The 15,568-nt window shown below is 37.9% G+C and overlaps 1 protein-coding gene across 8 annotated transcripts in view; it reads right to left on the reverse strand.

The window, feature by feature from the left end:
* HMBOX1 (homeobox containing 1) overlaps positions 1 to 15,568 on the reverse strand; it is a 298,479-nt gene that overhangs the window by 12,944 nt on the left and 269,967 nt on the right. For all 8 annotated transcript variants that reach the window (XR_010318531.1, XM_064271916.1, XM_064271913.1 and 5 more), the window contains exons 7-8: positions 4,876 to 4,958; positions 3,216 to 3,311 (exon numbers count right to left, since the gene is read on the reverse strand). Coding sequence is in view for 7 of the 8 variants with exons in the window: in XM_064271916.1 (XP_064127986.1) it covers positions 3,216 to 3,311; positions 4,876 to 4,958 (179 nt within the window). In the remaining variant the exon portion in view is untranslated. The remainder of the gene's footprint in view (positions 1 to 3,215; positions 3,312 to 4,875; positions 4,959 to 15,568) is intronic.

Here is a 15,568-nt window from a genome sequence, read left to right on the forward strand (position 1 = left end):
CAGTCTGAAATTGATCAAACATGCAATCAAGATGCATTGATAATTACTGGTGATTGGAATGCGAAAGCTGGAAACAAAGAAGAAGGATCAGTAGTTGGAAAATATGGCCTTGGTAATAGAAACAATGCTGGAGATGGAATGACAGAATTTTGCAAGACCAACAACTTCTTCATTGCAAATACCTTCTTTCACCAACATATATACATGGACCTCGCCAGATGAAACACGCAGTAATCAAATTGACTACATCTGTGGAAAGAGATGATGGAAAAGCTCAATATCCTCAGTCAGAACAAGGCCAGGGGCCGACTGTGAAACAGACCATCAATTGCTCATATGCAAGTTCAAGCTGAAACTGAAGAAAATCAGAGCAAGTCCACGAGAGCCAAAATATGACCTTGAGTACATCCCACCTGAATTTAGAGACCATCTGAAGAATAGATTTGATGCATTGAACACTAGTGACCAAAGACCAGACAAGTTGTGGAATGATATCAAGGACATCATACATGAAGCAAGAGGTCACTGAAAAGACAGGCAAGAAAGAAAAGACCAAGATGGATGTCAGAAGAGACTCTGAAACTTGCTCTCGAACGTTGAGCGGCTAAAGCAAAAGGAAGAATTGATGAAGTAAAAGAACTGAACAGAAGATTTCAAAGGGCAGCTTGAGAAGACAAAGTAAAGTATTATAATGACATGTGCAAAGACCTGGAGATGGAGAACCAAAAGGGGAGAACACGTGCGGCATTTCTCAAGCTGAAAGAACCGAAGAAAAAATTCAAGCCTTGAGTTGCAATAGTGAAGGATTCCATGGGGAAAATATTAAATGATGCAGGAAAACATCAAAAGAAGATGGAAGGAATACACAGGGTCATTACACCAAAAAGAATTAGTCGATGTTCAACCATTTCAAGAGGTGGCATATGATCAGGAACCGATGGTACTGAAGGAAGAAGTCCAACCTGCTCTGAAGGTACTGGCGAAAAACAAGGCTCCAGGAATTGATGGAATATCAACTGAGATGTTTCAACAAACAGATGCAGTGCTGGAGGTGCTCACTCGTCTATGCCAAGAAATATGGAAGAGAGCTTCCTGGCCAACTGACTGGAAGAGATCCATATTTATGCCTATTCCCAAGAAATATGATGCAATCGAATGTGGAAATTATAGAACAATATCATTAATCTCACACGCAAGCAAAATTTTGCTGAAGGTCATTCAAAAACGGCTGCAGCAGCATATTGACAGGGAACTGCCAGAAATTCAGGCCAGTTTCAGAAGAGGATGTGGAACCAGGGATATCATTGCTGATGTCAGATGGATCCTGGCTGAAAGCAGAGAATGCCAGAAGGATGTTTACCTGTGTTCTATTGACTATGCAAAGACATTCGACTGTGTGGATCATAACAAACTATGGATGACCCTGCAAAGAATGGGAATTCCAGAACACTTAATTGTGCTCATGATCAAGAGCACAATTTTACATAGATCAAGAGGCAGTTGTTCGGACAGAACACGGGGATACTGATTGGTTTAAGTCAGGAAAGGTGTGTGTCAGGGTTGTATTCTTTCACCATACCTATTCAATCTGTATGCTGAGCAAATAATATGAGAAGCTGGACTATATGAAGAACATGAAATCAGGATTGGAGGAAGACTCATTAACAACCTGCATTATACAGATGCTACAGCCTTGCTTCCTGAAAGTGAAGAGGACTTGAAGATCAAAGACCACAGCCTTCAGTATGGATTACACCTCAACATAAAGAAAACAAAAATCCTCACAACTGGACCAATGAGCAACATCATGATAAATGGAGAAAAGATTGAAGTTGTCAAGGATTTCATTTTACTTGGATCCACAATCAACAGCCATGGAAGCAGCAGTCAAGAAATCAAAAGACGCATTGCATTGGGCAAATCTGCTGCAAAGGACCTCTTCAAAGTGTTGAAGAGCAAAGATGTCACCTTGAAGACTAAGGTGCGCCTGACCCAAGCCATGGTATTTTCAATCACATCATATGCATGTGAAAGCTGGACAATGAATAAAGAAGATTGAAGAAGAACTGACACCTTTGAATTGTGGTGTTGGCAAAGAATACTGAACATACATTGGACTGGGAGGAGAATGAATAAATCTGTCTTAGAAGAAGTACAACCAGAATGCTCCTTAGAAGCAAGGATGGTGAGACTACATCTTACATACTTTGGACATGTTGTCAGGAGGGATCAGTTCCTGGAGAAAGACATCATGCTTGGCAGAGTACTGGGTCAGCAGAAAAGAGGAAGACCCTCAATGAGGTGGACTGACACAGTGGGTGCAGCAACGAGCTCAAGTATAATAATGATTGTAAGGATGGCTCAGGACCGGGCAGTGTTTCCTTCTGTTGTGCATAAGGTCGCTGTGAGTTGGAACCTACTTGACGGCACCTAACAACAACAACAATTAGATAGCTTTCTAGTCTTGGGAGTTTATAAAACATTTGAGAACTGTAAGGATGAACTGGAAGCATGTTTATAAATAAAATATAATTTTAGAAGCTCAAAACCAATCCCCTACCCCAATTTTATCAATTCAAATTTCTTAAATGCTCTTTTTATCTACTGCCTTTTGTTGTGTCCCTTGTCTAGAAAGTCTTTATTCTAATATTATTAATCAGGTATTTCCTAATACATATCTTAGTTAAAATCAAACCCATTGCTGTTGAGTTGACTCTGACTCATAGTGACCCTATAAGATAGAGTAGAACTGCCCCACAGAGTTTCCGAGGAGCACCTGGTGGATTCAAACCGCCAACCTTTTGGTTAGCAGCTGTAGTACTTAACCACTAGGCCACCAGAGTTTCCATATCTCAGTTACAGTCCAGTAATAACACAGGAGCTTAGGGTATCATATTCCCTCCCTCAAGCCCCTACAGGTACCTTTAACGTGTCCCACATAAGTAATCTGCAATGGGGCATGTCTAATATTACATTCTAAAACATTAAGAGCAATGAGTTTTATAACAATGCTGTTTTATTATTATAATAAAAATAGTGTAAATAATACTAAGTTTGGATTATTAAGAATACAATGAAAAAAAACATAAGGGCAATTCTTGTTAGGCTTAAATGCCAGGATCACTTAGACCTAAAGTTTCTAAACTGCACTCTTAAAATAAACACAATGTTTGTAATGGTTTCAAAAAGAGAAAACAGCCTCTCTGATACATTACCGATATTGGCTCTCCTCTTGATCTCCTTCCGTCTGTTAGCAAACCAATTATATACTTTTAGGGAGGTAACTCGTTCCAGATCTGACAGCTTTTTGCCTGTGAATGCATGCAATAAAATTCAGATAATCTATATCTGGAACCCAAGGATGAACAAGTCTCAAGGGATGATACTTCTCCTTTCTTTTATTAAAGATGCTTTAGATTGCATTTATTGCTATAATAATTGTAGAGGAGATTTTTTTTTTTAGCATGTTTTTTTAGTACCATGTACACATTTGGAAATTACTGAATGAATAAACACATAAATGAATTTAAAAAATAGCACTTAGTAACATAACATGCTTCAATTTAAAAAGTCATATACATTATTAAGGAATTTTACAAAGTCAGTCTAGTCTACTAGGGTTTCAGATCAAAGTTCACGTTATGGTATCAAGGAGGCTTCATTTAATTGGCACCATTCTAGATAAATATGGTATTCTGTATCAAGATGCCAGATAACTGAACTTTGCTTACATTTTCAGGCCTTGTATTAAATGTTTCCTGCCATCTTAATGAGAATATTACACATTTTCTTGAAGACTACAGGTCACTATGATCATCGTAACTATGTAGACACAATCCAGCTATGTTGGATAGTAGAATTCAGTTTGTTCTTCAGGTTTATTATCTTCTTTGCTATCAAATGTCCTTTTTTACTGGTAGTACTATGCTTTCCAATAATGAACAACCTATACTACTTCCCTTTGCCTCTGTTTTTTTCTGTTTTTCACCTTTTAATCCACAGTGGGCTGGGAAACTAGAGAACAGGTTTGCTAGGGTCTGAATGGTAAGAGGTAGAGTGTTTTCCAGGAATAGCTCAAGCTCCTGAATGGCTTTAGGGCTGAAATAAGGGTACAGAAGCTCTCACTTACATGTACTTGGAGCTGACTCGTAGGGTCTAGATTGCTAGAGGTCTGGCTTATAGCTAGGGGAGGGCCAATTGCTGTTTGCCAATTAAAATAACCAAACAAATGGAGATCAGTTGTACCATCTTAAATGAGAATCATTTCTGGTAATAAAAACTGTAAAATGTAGAATAGCACACACACAAAAAAACACATATGTTCAAGTGGCTCTGTTGACTTGCATAGAAACAATAGCAAGGACTTCAAAATAGAATTCCTCCAAGTTTTTCCTAGAGAAGCAGAAGTTATCCCAATGTGGGAAGGACAGAGAAGCCAAACCCCAAAATAATTCCTTCCCCAAGCAGAATTACATAATTCACAACAAATGTAAAAAGATATAACTCAATATTTTTATTAACAAACCCTGCTTACATATTTTAAACTTTAAAGTTACTATGGAATTGATATATTTATTTTATATTTCTGAAAAAAGAAATCTATACATTCTTTGAAAAAATAATGCCAAGGACTCATATCCTATTGCAGGGTCACTCCCTGGGAAGTTTCCAATGTGAGCATGTGATTCTGAATACCATAACAGCATCCCTGAGATGTACTGTTTGAACAGAACATGGCAGTAACTACTGGCAGAAGGATGGCAAAGATTGAGCTGACGGCACCAAGCTGGGAAACTAAGATGAAATTTAGTATCCTGAACGCTGATTTATAACTGAGGACTCCACCACAGAGCAAAGCTATGCTTGCTGACTTACCTGGCTTCTGAATAACTGCATTGCAAGCATTTGCAATTTCTTCTCTCTTTGCTTCATCTGGGTATTGATTCTCATTGAAGTAACTGCAGAAGCAACGAATAAAGGCAATTTTTTTTTTTTAAATGTACTATCATTAAAACACTAACCCACTGAAAAATATGTTCTTCTTTAAGATGTAACACTGGAGTGTGCAGACAAGGTTGCCAACACAACTTTCTGTGATAATGCAAGTGGTCTATTCTGAGCTGTCCAATATGGTAGCCACCACACACGTGTCCATTGAGCACTTGCAATGTGGTCAGTGTGACTGAAGAACTGAAATTATTTAATATTAACTAATTTAAATTTAAATAGCCCCATGTGACCAGCAACTACTGTATTGGACAGCACAGGTCTAGACACTGACGTGCTTCATTAAAAGATGTCACTGATATAAAAGTTATTTTTGATATGTATGGCTGACTGAAGTCACAGAATTATATTATCTGAAGCTCTGGTAACAGTAAAACTTTTTTTTTGGTCTCATCAAACAGGATATCAAACTGTCCATCGATGGGAGAATGGCAGGACAAACTATGGTACATCTGTATTTATACACAGCTATTTAAAAATGTTTAGGAAAAATATAAGTTACAGCTCTATTCACTGACTTGGACGGATGTTTAAGACATACACCTAAGTGAGAAACACTCAGAATAACGTGCATGTGAAAATACCATTTTGGAATTAAAAGAAAATTCCTGTCTGTGTATACATAAGTTTGTGTGGATAAAAGCTGGCAGAGTGCACATCAGGTTGTTAATATTGATTACATCATTATAAGGCAAGGAACATAGTGGGAAGAGATTTAAAATATTTTCTTTATTCATCTTTGCAATTTTTCACATGTTAAAAAGCATGTATTACTTTCTATAACACTACTTATTTAAAAAAATTAGCTTTACTGTACCTATCCTTAGCATTACCAGACCTGTGAGACTTTCTTTCATCTATGAGTTTAAAAGAAGAAAAAAGAGCATCTTCATGCTTTGAACCTGGAAACTTAAGATCAGGAAATGATCACTTGTCAAATTCTAATAATACTATCTTCTCAGGGCTTCCCTTCCCCCATAATCTGGCCTTACCTCTTCCCTCATCATTCCTGCCTACACAGGTGGAAATGCCATTTCATTGTGAATAAATACTGGAGGCCCCTAACCCTTCTCATGACCCACCCCAAAAAGCCAGCTTCTGCTACCACCACTCCTCTCCCGCACAGCCTCCTCTGTGGAAGGCACACCTTCATGGCAGTCCCAACTCACAGAAGCTGCCATTGCCCAAGAATCTTTCTTTTCTAAAATGTTAAGTCTTAGAGCCCTATTACCCAGTCTTGCCAACTAGCATCCTCCAAACGGTCTCCTGCTTTATTCTATGATTAAAGTATCCAGATTATTTAACGCATTTATCATTTTGGGGGCTCCAGTGTTTATACTGAAGGTCTTCCCATGTCACTGTCCTTATAACTGCTCCCCTTGCCCATTTCTGATAACTTTATCTTGACTCTGCTTCTGCTATTTACTTGGGCAAAGAAACTCTGGATCAATTCCACAAACCAGCAGCACTGGCGACACCTGGGAGCTTGCCCGAAGTACGGAATCTCAGACCGCACCTCAGACTTAATCAGAATCTCAATTTTTATAAGGTGACATGAATGCACATTAATTCTGAGATGTACCAAATTAGTTCATTCATTCAAAACTCAACAACAAAGAGCAAATATTAAACAACTAATATTATGTGCTTGGCACTGTGGATACAGAAGAAAAATAGATGTTTCTGACTTCAAGGAATTACAATCTACTGGAAAAACAGACATATAAATACATACGCTTGTGGTAAAATGCAACAGATATATGAACAAAGTACTGTAGGAGCACAGATGAAGGTATGTTCAATGGGAAGACTTCTCAGAGGAAGTGACATCTGAGTAGATCTTGAAGACAGAAAGGAGACTGCAAGGCAGAGAAGAATAGGAACAGCATTTCATGCAATGGAACAGCATGTGCAAAGGTAAAAAAAGATGTATAGAAGCCTCCAGGATTCAGGAAACAGCCTTGAGGATTCTGGGAATAGAGGAGTTCTATGTAGTTAGGACATGGGGTTCATAAGAAATGATGACCTATTAGATATATTAGCCTGGAAAGTAGAATGGAGCCAGCTTGTGAAGAATTTTCTCTTCTGTAAGGAGTAAAGACTTCATCTTGAGAAATGGGGAGCCCTAACGGTTATCAGGCCATTCAGAGACATACCCTCATCTGTTCTTTAGAAAGATAACAGATCTTCATCTTCAAGGCTCAACTCTTAGAATTCTACCTCCATGATCTTAAATTCTGAAATTTCCCAATCAACTTTCTACTTCAAAACTTCTTTTCAAAAGAATTTTTTCTTTACCTTCTTTAAATTTTGTCACCAATCCCTTAACCTCCCCACCAATTTTTTTTTTTTTTTTAATTTCAGTTTACCTATCACTGGTGTTCTGGTCTCACTTCTCCTTTCTTAGCCTGAACTCCATGGCAAGCCAAATCAACAGTATTCTTTAGATTATTTAGCTCTTCTATCTCGGTTTTTTATCCTTTAACCATACCTGTCCAGTCAATATCCTACCCTGCAGAAAGTGCCTTCCATTTGTTTTCTTCTATCCATTTCTCGGGGTACCAAGTATTCCTGGACAAAATCATAAAATAAGGCCAATTGGGTTTTTTTTTTTTTTTTTTTAATCTATGCTTTTTAACCTTCACTGGGCCCTCCATTTCTGCTGGGAATTCTTTTACTCCTTTTTAACCTCCTATCTTTCATACCCCACTTACTAGAAAACTTTTCCACTCTCAAGTCCCAAGCCCTCAAGCGCATCACCATCACTCTTTTGGCAGATAATCTTGTCTTCTCTTTTATCAAGGTGAAGGTTATTTAATAGGAATTTGCTTAATTTTTAGCTTCTCAACTTCAAATCTTCTCAGGATCATTGCTCATTCATTCCTTCTTTTCACAGCAGAGGAAGACGCATTCTACTCCTACTCAAGGTCAACTTCTCCATTTGTGTCTTTGATCTCAGCCCTTCCTTCATTTCCTCAACTCTCCCTTTTCTCTCTTGAATATCTTTTTTATGTGCCCCACACGCAACTGCTCTATTTCACTGATTTTAAGATGCATGTTTCTTCATTATAAAGATTTCTGAATTCAGGATACATCTTACAATTAATTGGCAGCATATTTTTCTCCTTCACTGGTACGCAAAATAAAGGTGCATCTTAACACAAAAGCCTTCTTAGATTTGATGGAATACAGTAATTGCCAAGACATACAGGTCCAATTTCGGCAATAGTTTTATAGCCACTACAGCTCATTGTGATAATTTTTCATTCGACTTATTGTAATGGCCTGTGACTGGTATTGCCTCCATTGCCTGGTTTATAGTCCTAAAGCACATCTCTAACCATGCCACTATCCTATTTAAAATATTTCAAAGATTTCTTACAGAAGCACTCAGGATCTTCTCCCAAACTACCTTTGCACTTTTATCTACTGTTACTCTGTATATGCGTGCAACCTTCTAGGAAAATGGAGTAACTTTGTAAACTCCCTGTTCTCTGTGTCTTTCTCCTGCCAATACATCTGCTTTATCCCCTACGACCAACCAAAATCTTGTCTACCTTTCAGTGTACAGCACAAATATTACCTCTTGGTCAGCTAAAGGTGTTTTCTTTACACTTTGGATCCCACAGCACTTTATCTGTTCTCCTCACATCTTTTTCATCACTGTATACATCTCTTTCCTACTACACTGTAAGCTACCTGAGGGCAAGGCGCAAGTCTGACTCATCCTCATACATGCTTCATCCATGATAGTGCTGATGCATCAATAATGGTGGACAAAGTCACCATCAATGCAGTGTAAAACCAAATCTGCTGCCATGGAGTCAACTCTGACTCATAGCAACCATACAGGACACAGTAGAACTGCCCTGTAGAGTTTCCAAGGAGCAGCTGGTGGATTCGAACTGCCACCAGGACTCCAATGTAGTGTAGGGGTCTCCAAAAAAATTTAAAAAAGGATATCAGAGTGAATGTACTGTTGACAACTAGGGGTATACAGCTATTTGCAATAGAATGAATCTTAAATGGAGCCATTTTATTAATAAACTTTGTTAATGCCAGTTTACCTAAATGTCCCCCATGGTCCCCAGGCCCCATCCTCAGCTACTCTGTCCCTCAAAGTATTCGGTTGTGTTCAGGAAAGTCCTCAGCTTTTGCTTTGGTGCGCTTACACTGACTTCCCCTGTATTGTGTGCTGTCCTTCCCTTCACCAACGATGATTCCTACCTACTATCTAGTTAGTGAATTCTCCTCTCCCTCCCTCCCTCCTCACCCTTATAACCACCAAAGAACGTTTTCTTCTGTGTTTAAATCTTTTCTTGAGGTCTTATAACAGTGGTCTCATACAATATTTGTTCTTTTGTGACTTACTAATTTCACTCAGCATAATGTCTTCCAGATTTATCCATGTTGTGAGATGTTTCTCAGATTCATCATCATTCTTTATCGTTGCATAATACTCCATGGTGTGTATGTACCACGGTTTGTTTATCCATTTGTCTGCTGATGGGCACCTAGGTTGTTTCCATCTTTTTACTATTGTGAACAGTGCTACAATGAACATGAGTGTGTATATATGGCCACTGGTTTTAAGAACATACAGTTCAGTGCAGGAAGATGTGAAAAAGCTAAACAATAAAAGGAGTCAAAAAACAACAGTCAAAACAGTAACGTAACTGACAAATCAGAACATCTAGCTAGAAATTAAGTATATAGGCAATCTGTTAAGTAAATTCAGGGGAGAGAGATATCTCTGTAGACTGTGCTGATCTGGGAAAGCTCAATGAGTTGGGCAGAGTTCCGAAGGATGCATAGGCTCCAGACATTGGGGAGGGAAGGGCAAAAGAAACAATAAAGGCAAACATACAAAGACATAAAAACCTAAGATGTACTTAAAAAAAGGAAGGCAACTAGTAATACAATCTGACTGGACTATAGGGGTTATATAGGGAGTGATCATACATCCTGGTTTTCCTGGGAAAATGCTGTTATCTAGGGTTATTAACAAAGTCCCTTTTACTCCATAAAATATCTCACTTGGACAATAAATAATGTTTATATAATTTATATAAATTATATTTATATAAATAATACCACATCACAGTAGTGACTTACACTGAATTTAATATCAACTTAAATTCCTAAGTCTTTTTCACATGCGCTCCGTGACAGGATATGGTAATTGACTAGAAAAATGAAGTACCAAAGAGGAAGATAACTAAAGTTTCTATCTAGTTACTAACACAGAGGAGCTAATCTGGGTCCAGATTTTAAAGGGTAAAACAGAGTTTGGAGTTAACTTTTTAAGCAAGTGGGAACCAAGGTTTTAAAGCAGGAGTATTACACAATCAAACTAGTTTCCATAGGGCTGAAGCCAGTTTGGCAGTGTGGCAACAGCTGTGGAGAAAGGCTGAAGCAGACTGACCCACAGAGATAGAGAGGATAGGTAAGACATTTGAATGGTAACAAAAATCATTCAAGATAGCTCTAGGAACAGTTATTATTCACCTTCAAACATTTTAACCTTTGTTGTTGTGCCGTTCGATGCTGTGGAGTCAGTTCCAACTCATAGCAACCCTATGTACAACGGGAAGCAACACTGCGCCATTCTCACAATCGTTGTTACGCTTGAGCCCATTGTTGGAGCCAGTCTATCAAGTTCATCTCTTTGAGGGACTTCTCTTTTTCACTGACCCTCCACTTTACCAAGCATGAAGTCCTTCTCCAGGGACTGGTCCCTCCTGATAACATGTCCAAAGTACATGTGATGAAGTCTTGCCATCCTTGCTTCCAAGGAACACTCTGGCTGTATTTATTCCAAGACAGATTTGTTTGTTCTTCTGGCAGTCTATGGTATATTCAATATTCTTCACTAACACCACAATTTAAAGCCCTCAATTCTCTGGTCTTCCTTATTCATTGTCCCGCATTGACATGTATATGAGGTGGCTGAAAATACCATGGCTTGGGTCAGGCGCTCCTTAGTCCTCAAAGTGATATCTTTCCTTTTTAACACTTTAAAGAGGTCTTTTGCAGCAGATTTGCCCAATTTCAAAGCAGTAGATGTTTCTAATGTTAGAAGGTGGATAAACTGTAGAACTTGGCTCTGTCCAAGACTGTAACAGGGACGTGTTTTTGTTTTTTTAATTAATTTCTTGTGCTTTAGGTGAAAGCTTACAAATCAAGTCAGTCTCTCATAAAAAAAGGTAAACACGCCCCACTGTGCACTCCCAGCTGCTCTGTCCTTAATGAGACAGCACATTCCTCCTCTCCACCCAGTATTCCCCGTGTCCATTCAACCAGCTCCTGTCCCCCTCTTCCTTCTCATCTTGCCATGAGGCAGGAGTTGCCCACACAGGCTCCTGTGTCTGCTTGAGCCACGAAGTTCACGCCTCACCAGCATCATTGTCTATCTTATAATCCAGGCCAATCCCTGCCTGTAGAGTTGGTTTCCAGAATGCTTCGAATCTTGGGGTATCAAAGGGCCTGGGAACCATGACCGTCAGATTCCTCCCGTCTCAGTCAGACCATTAAGCCTGGTCAGGGACATGTTTTTGAAATGAAACTCTGGAGCTAAAAACACACTTCTGTCCCATATAAGCTTGTTTACAGTCCCGGAAACCCTGGTGGCATAGTGGTTAAGTGCTACAGCTGCTAACCAAAGGGTTGGCAGTTTGAATCCGCCAGGCGCTCCTTGGAAACTCTATGGGGCAGTTCTACTCTGTCCTATAGGGTCGCTATGAATTGCAATCGACTTGACGGCACTGGGTTTGGGTTTGGTATGGTATAGTCCTAGACATTTATAAGACAAAAGTAAGGAATAAGACAAGTAGAAATTTACAGGTAGCAATAAAAAGGTGATAAAAATAATTTTTAAGGTCACTACACTTCTGTAGACTAAGGACACTGTCAGTTGAGTGATCAGTGATTATCTTCACAGAAACCAAATGATCGTTTTGCCAGACAATGACAGCAAAGAATTAAAATGAAAAGTGGAAAAATAATTTACATGAGATGAGAAACCATAAGCTATAACAAATGGAAATGTCCTTGAAGCACTTTCATTTCAAGAACAATGTAATCTATAAAAACTGCAGAGAATTCCTCCTTTTGTGTCTTGGTGAGCATATAGAAAAGATAGGCTGATTCTCTAAGCAAGGGGCAATGCCACATAAATGTCTTTATGCAAACTATCTCTGCTTAAGAGATTTTTAAACTCTCCATTTTAGTTATACAAAATAAGGTTTCAGGATTGTCAGACAGTGCCCACTACTTACAATTCAGTGTGCCTTTCTTCATCACTAAGTAAAATTCCTGGGCAGTGGACAGAAGAGGTCCACTTTTACAAGAAAGACTACTCTTTCCGAATAAGGGCAGTGGATAACATTTTCTAACACACTTTGGAACCTAACTGTGCCATCTCCTATTTGAGAGCATCTATGTGTTAAAGGATCTTCAGGAATAAACAAAACAATTAAATTTCTGATCCATCTTCTTTTTGAAACAGCGGGGTAGAGGTAGAGGTGACAGAAACGGGAAAATCTTATCCAAGTGGTTAAGAGCTAGTGGCATAGTGGTTAAGTGTTAGCCAAAAGGTCGGCAGTTTGAATTCACCAGGCACTCCTTGGAAACCCTATGGGGTAGTTCTACTCTGTCCTATAGGGTTGCTATGAGTCAGAATCGACTAGGTGGCAATGGTTTTTGTTTTTTTTTTGGTATCCAAGTAGAGCAACTATCTTTTGTTAATCAATAAGAGCCTAAGGAACATCCTCAGTCCTTGTGCAGGCTAGAAAACTGATATCCTGTATTTTATCTAAAGCTGTCAAAGCCCTTTCTGAAACGAATCCCTACAGACATACATCTCAAAACACCCCTGAGAAACAATCAGGAGACAAGTGGGACAGAGTCAGAAATCAGCTATGCATATGACTCTTTTAACATTTAATCTGGACTTCAAGACAATTAGGGATCTTGCAGATCATTGATCAACCTCTTCATCTGAAAAATGAACACAACGATAAGTTGAGCTTCTCGAGGTTACACAGCTGGTTAGTATCAGAGTCAAGTTTCTTGACTTACAGTTCCACGGTCTTTCCACTACTGCTTGCTAAAAAGTTGCAGGGTATAGTGAGTTGAATAGTGTTCCTCAAAAATTCCTGTCTCTCTGGAACCTCAGTCTGTGACCTTATTGGGAAACAGGGTCTTTGCAGGCGTAATTAAGGTAGGATCAAGATGCGATCACGGTGGATTGGGGTGGCCCCTAAGTCCAAAAAGAGTGTCTAAGAGACAAAAAAGGACATACCTCCATAAGAAGGTGATGTGGAGGTGGAATAAATTCAGCTTTTTAGCAGGAGGAGGTAGTATTTTGGCCAAATGTATCATGATTCTTAAAATTTTTTTATACCCTTTAATGTAACGCTCTTAGGAATTCATCCTGACACAAAAATCAAAGGTTCAGAGATGTGGGCAAAAGATACGGATGAGGGTGTTCATGTCGGTACTATTTAATAGGGCAAAATTAGGATGAATTTAAATGTCTGATAAAATAGTAATAAATTTTGGTATTAAAAAAAAAAACAGCCATCTGATAGAAAAGAAAGGAGCCATTAAAAAATCATGTTTTCAAAGAGTTATAATAATAACATGAAAATGTCAGTGGAGGAAAAAAAACAGGCTACAAAACCATGTATTCTAATTATGTAAAAAGATTATTACATATATATATATATCTTAGGAGCCCTGGTGGTACAACGGTTAAGCACTCGGCTGTCAACTGAAATGTTGGTGGTTTGAACTCATCCAGTAGCTCTGCAGGAGAAAGGCCTGGCGATTTGCTCCCGTAAAGATCATAGCCTAGAAAACCCTATGAGGCAGCTCTCCTTTGTCACATGGGGGTCACTGTAAGTTGAAATTCACTAGATGGCACCTAAGAACAATGACGAATATATATTTTATCTCTCTTTTTCTCAGAGAGACAGACACAGTAAATGTACTAAAATATTTTTAATGGTTATTTACAAATGGAATGAATATTATTTTCTTTATACCCTGTATTTTCTAGTTTACAATATCTCAATGCTCTTTCTAACAAAAATGTTACTCCAAATAAAAAGAAACTGAGTTATATAATATGATAAAAACATACCTCTGATTAATTTAAAAATTGCTTCTCAAAACACTTTTTTTTCTTTTACCATCCTTATATTGTGTAAAAACAAGCAACATAGTCAGTTACGAAGCAAGGACCTGAGCTATACAGTTGTCAACCTAAATGTCCAATCATAGTGGACTGGGAAGTAAATGATAGTATATTCTTAAAATAGATTTAATTATTAAAAATCCTGTTTTCAAAGATCATAGAAATGATAAGTATAAAACTACATATCCAGTATAATCTTCTTTTGTTTCAAAAAATTACATAGATACATAACACAGAAAAAGGAGTGAAAAGAAATATACCAACATGTTAACAACGATTATCTCTGGATAGTGGTATTAAGGGGTGCTTAAGCTTTCTTGTTATATTTTCTTGCATTTCCCCATATTTTCTATAGTAAGAATGTGCTGATTTTATAATTTAAAAAAATTATTTGAAGATAAAGTTTGCTGTCTCAAAGCTTGAGCAAAATGGAACTGCATAAAATGGGTGGATAATATATTTTCTTAGTTTATCTCCATGCCTTTTGGCCAACAAACAAATTTATAGTTTAACAGTTTGTTTTGCAAACACACTATAGTACAACAAACAAAAGATGTTCTATATTTCCTAGGGTGTAATCTTGAGTACAATGTACACATGGTGACTTTATGGTTAATACTTAGCTATTTATCATTATGATGACTTCCCCTTCTTGAATCTCCAGTTAAGCAACATGTTATCTGAACTTTGGAGGGGGAAAAATCTGTAAAAGATCTATTCTCACCATATGGGGGAAAAGTATTTTGGTAGATTTATTGACAAGATGGTAAACAGACTACTCAATAATTTTGGGACGGATGAAGTAGTGGAACAATGATTTATTGTTAGAATACTTAATCTGAATAGATTATCTTCAGTGTATTTTTATTTTATTTTTATAAATTTTAATTTTACAGAGTTAATAAAAGAAATAATGGCTCTCTCCAAATCAGCCTTTTAGAAGGTCTGACTATAAGGAAAAGCTGAAATATAAATGAGTTTCTATTATCAAAGAAGCTGTAAGTTCTTTTGGCTCTGCAGCTTCACAAAGTTTTAGAATAGAAAAGCCTATGAAAAGAGAAGGCAGTTTTAACTGGAAAAATCATTGTTGACCTATGAACAGATTAAAGCAATCAGATATGAGAAGTTAAAATTTTGAATCCTAATTTATAAATGAAACAGAATTCCACAATATAGCTCATTACATATGAGTTTAGATATATAACACATTAGATCCTGACAAAGAATCAAAGAACTTTAAGTTGGAAGGCAACATTTTACCAGGTCAGCCTCTTCCTTTTGTAGGTGAGGACATGACTTGCCAGAGGAGCCAGACAGAAGAATTGACTTGTTCAAGGTTACATGACCTAGAATGAAGGTTTC

Source organism: Loxodonta africana, chromosome 19 (assembly GCF_030014295.1).
Source record: "Loxodonta africana isolate mLoxAfr1 chromosome 19, mLoxAfr1.hap2, whole genome shotgun sequence".
In the NCBI taxonomy this organism is placed as follows: domain Eukaryota; kingdom Metazoa; phylum Chordata; class Mammalia; order Proboscidea; family Elephantidae; genus Loxodonta; species Loxodonta africana.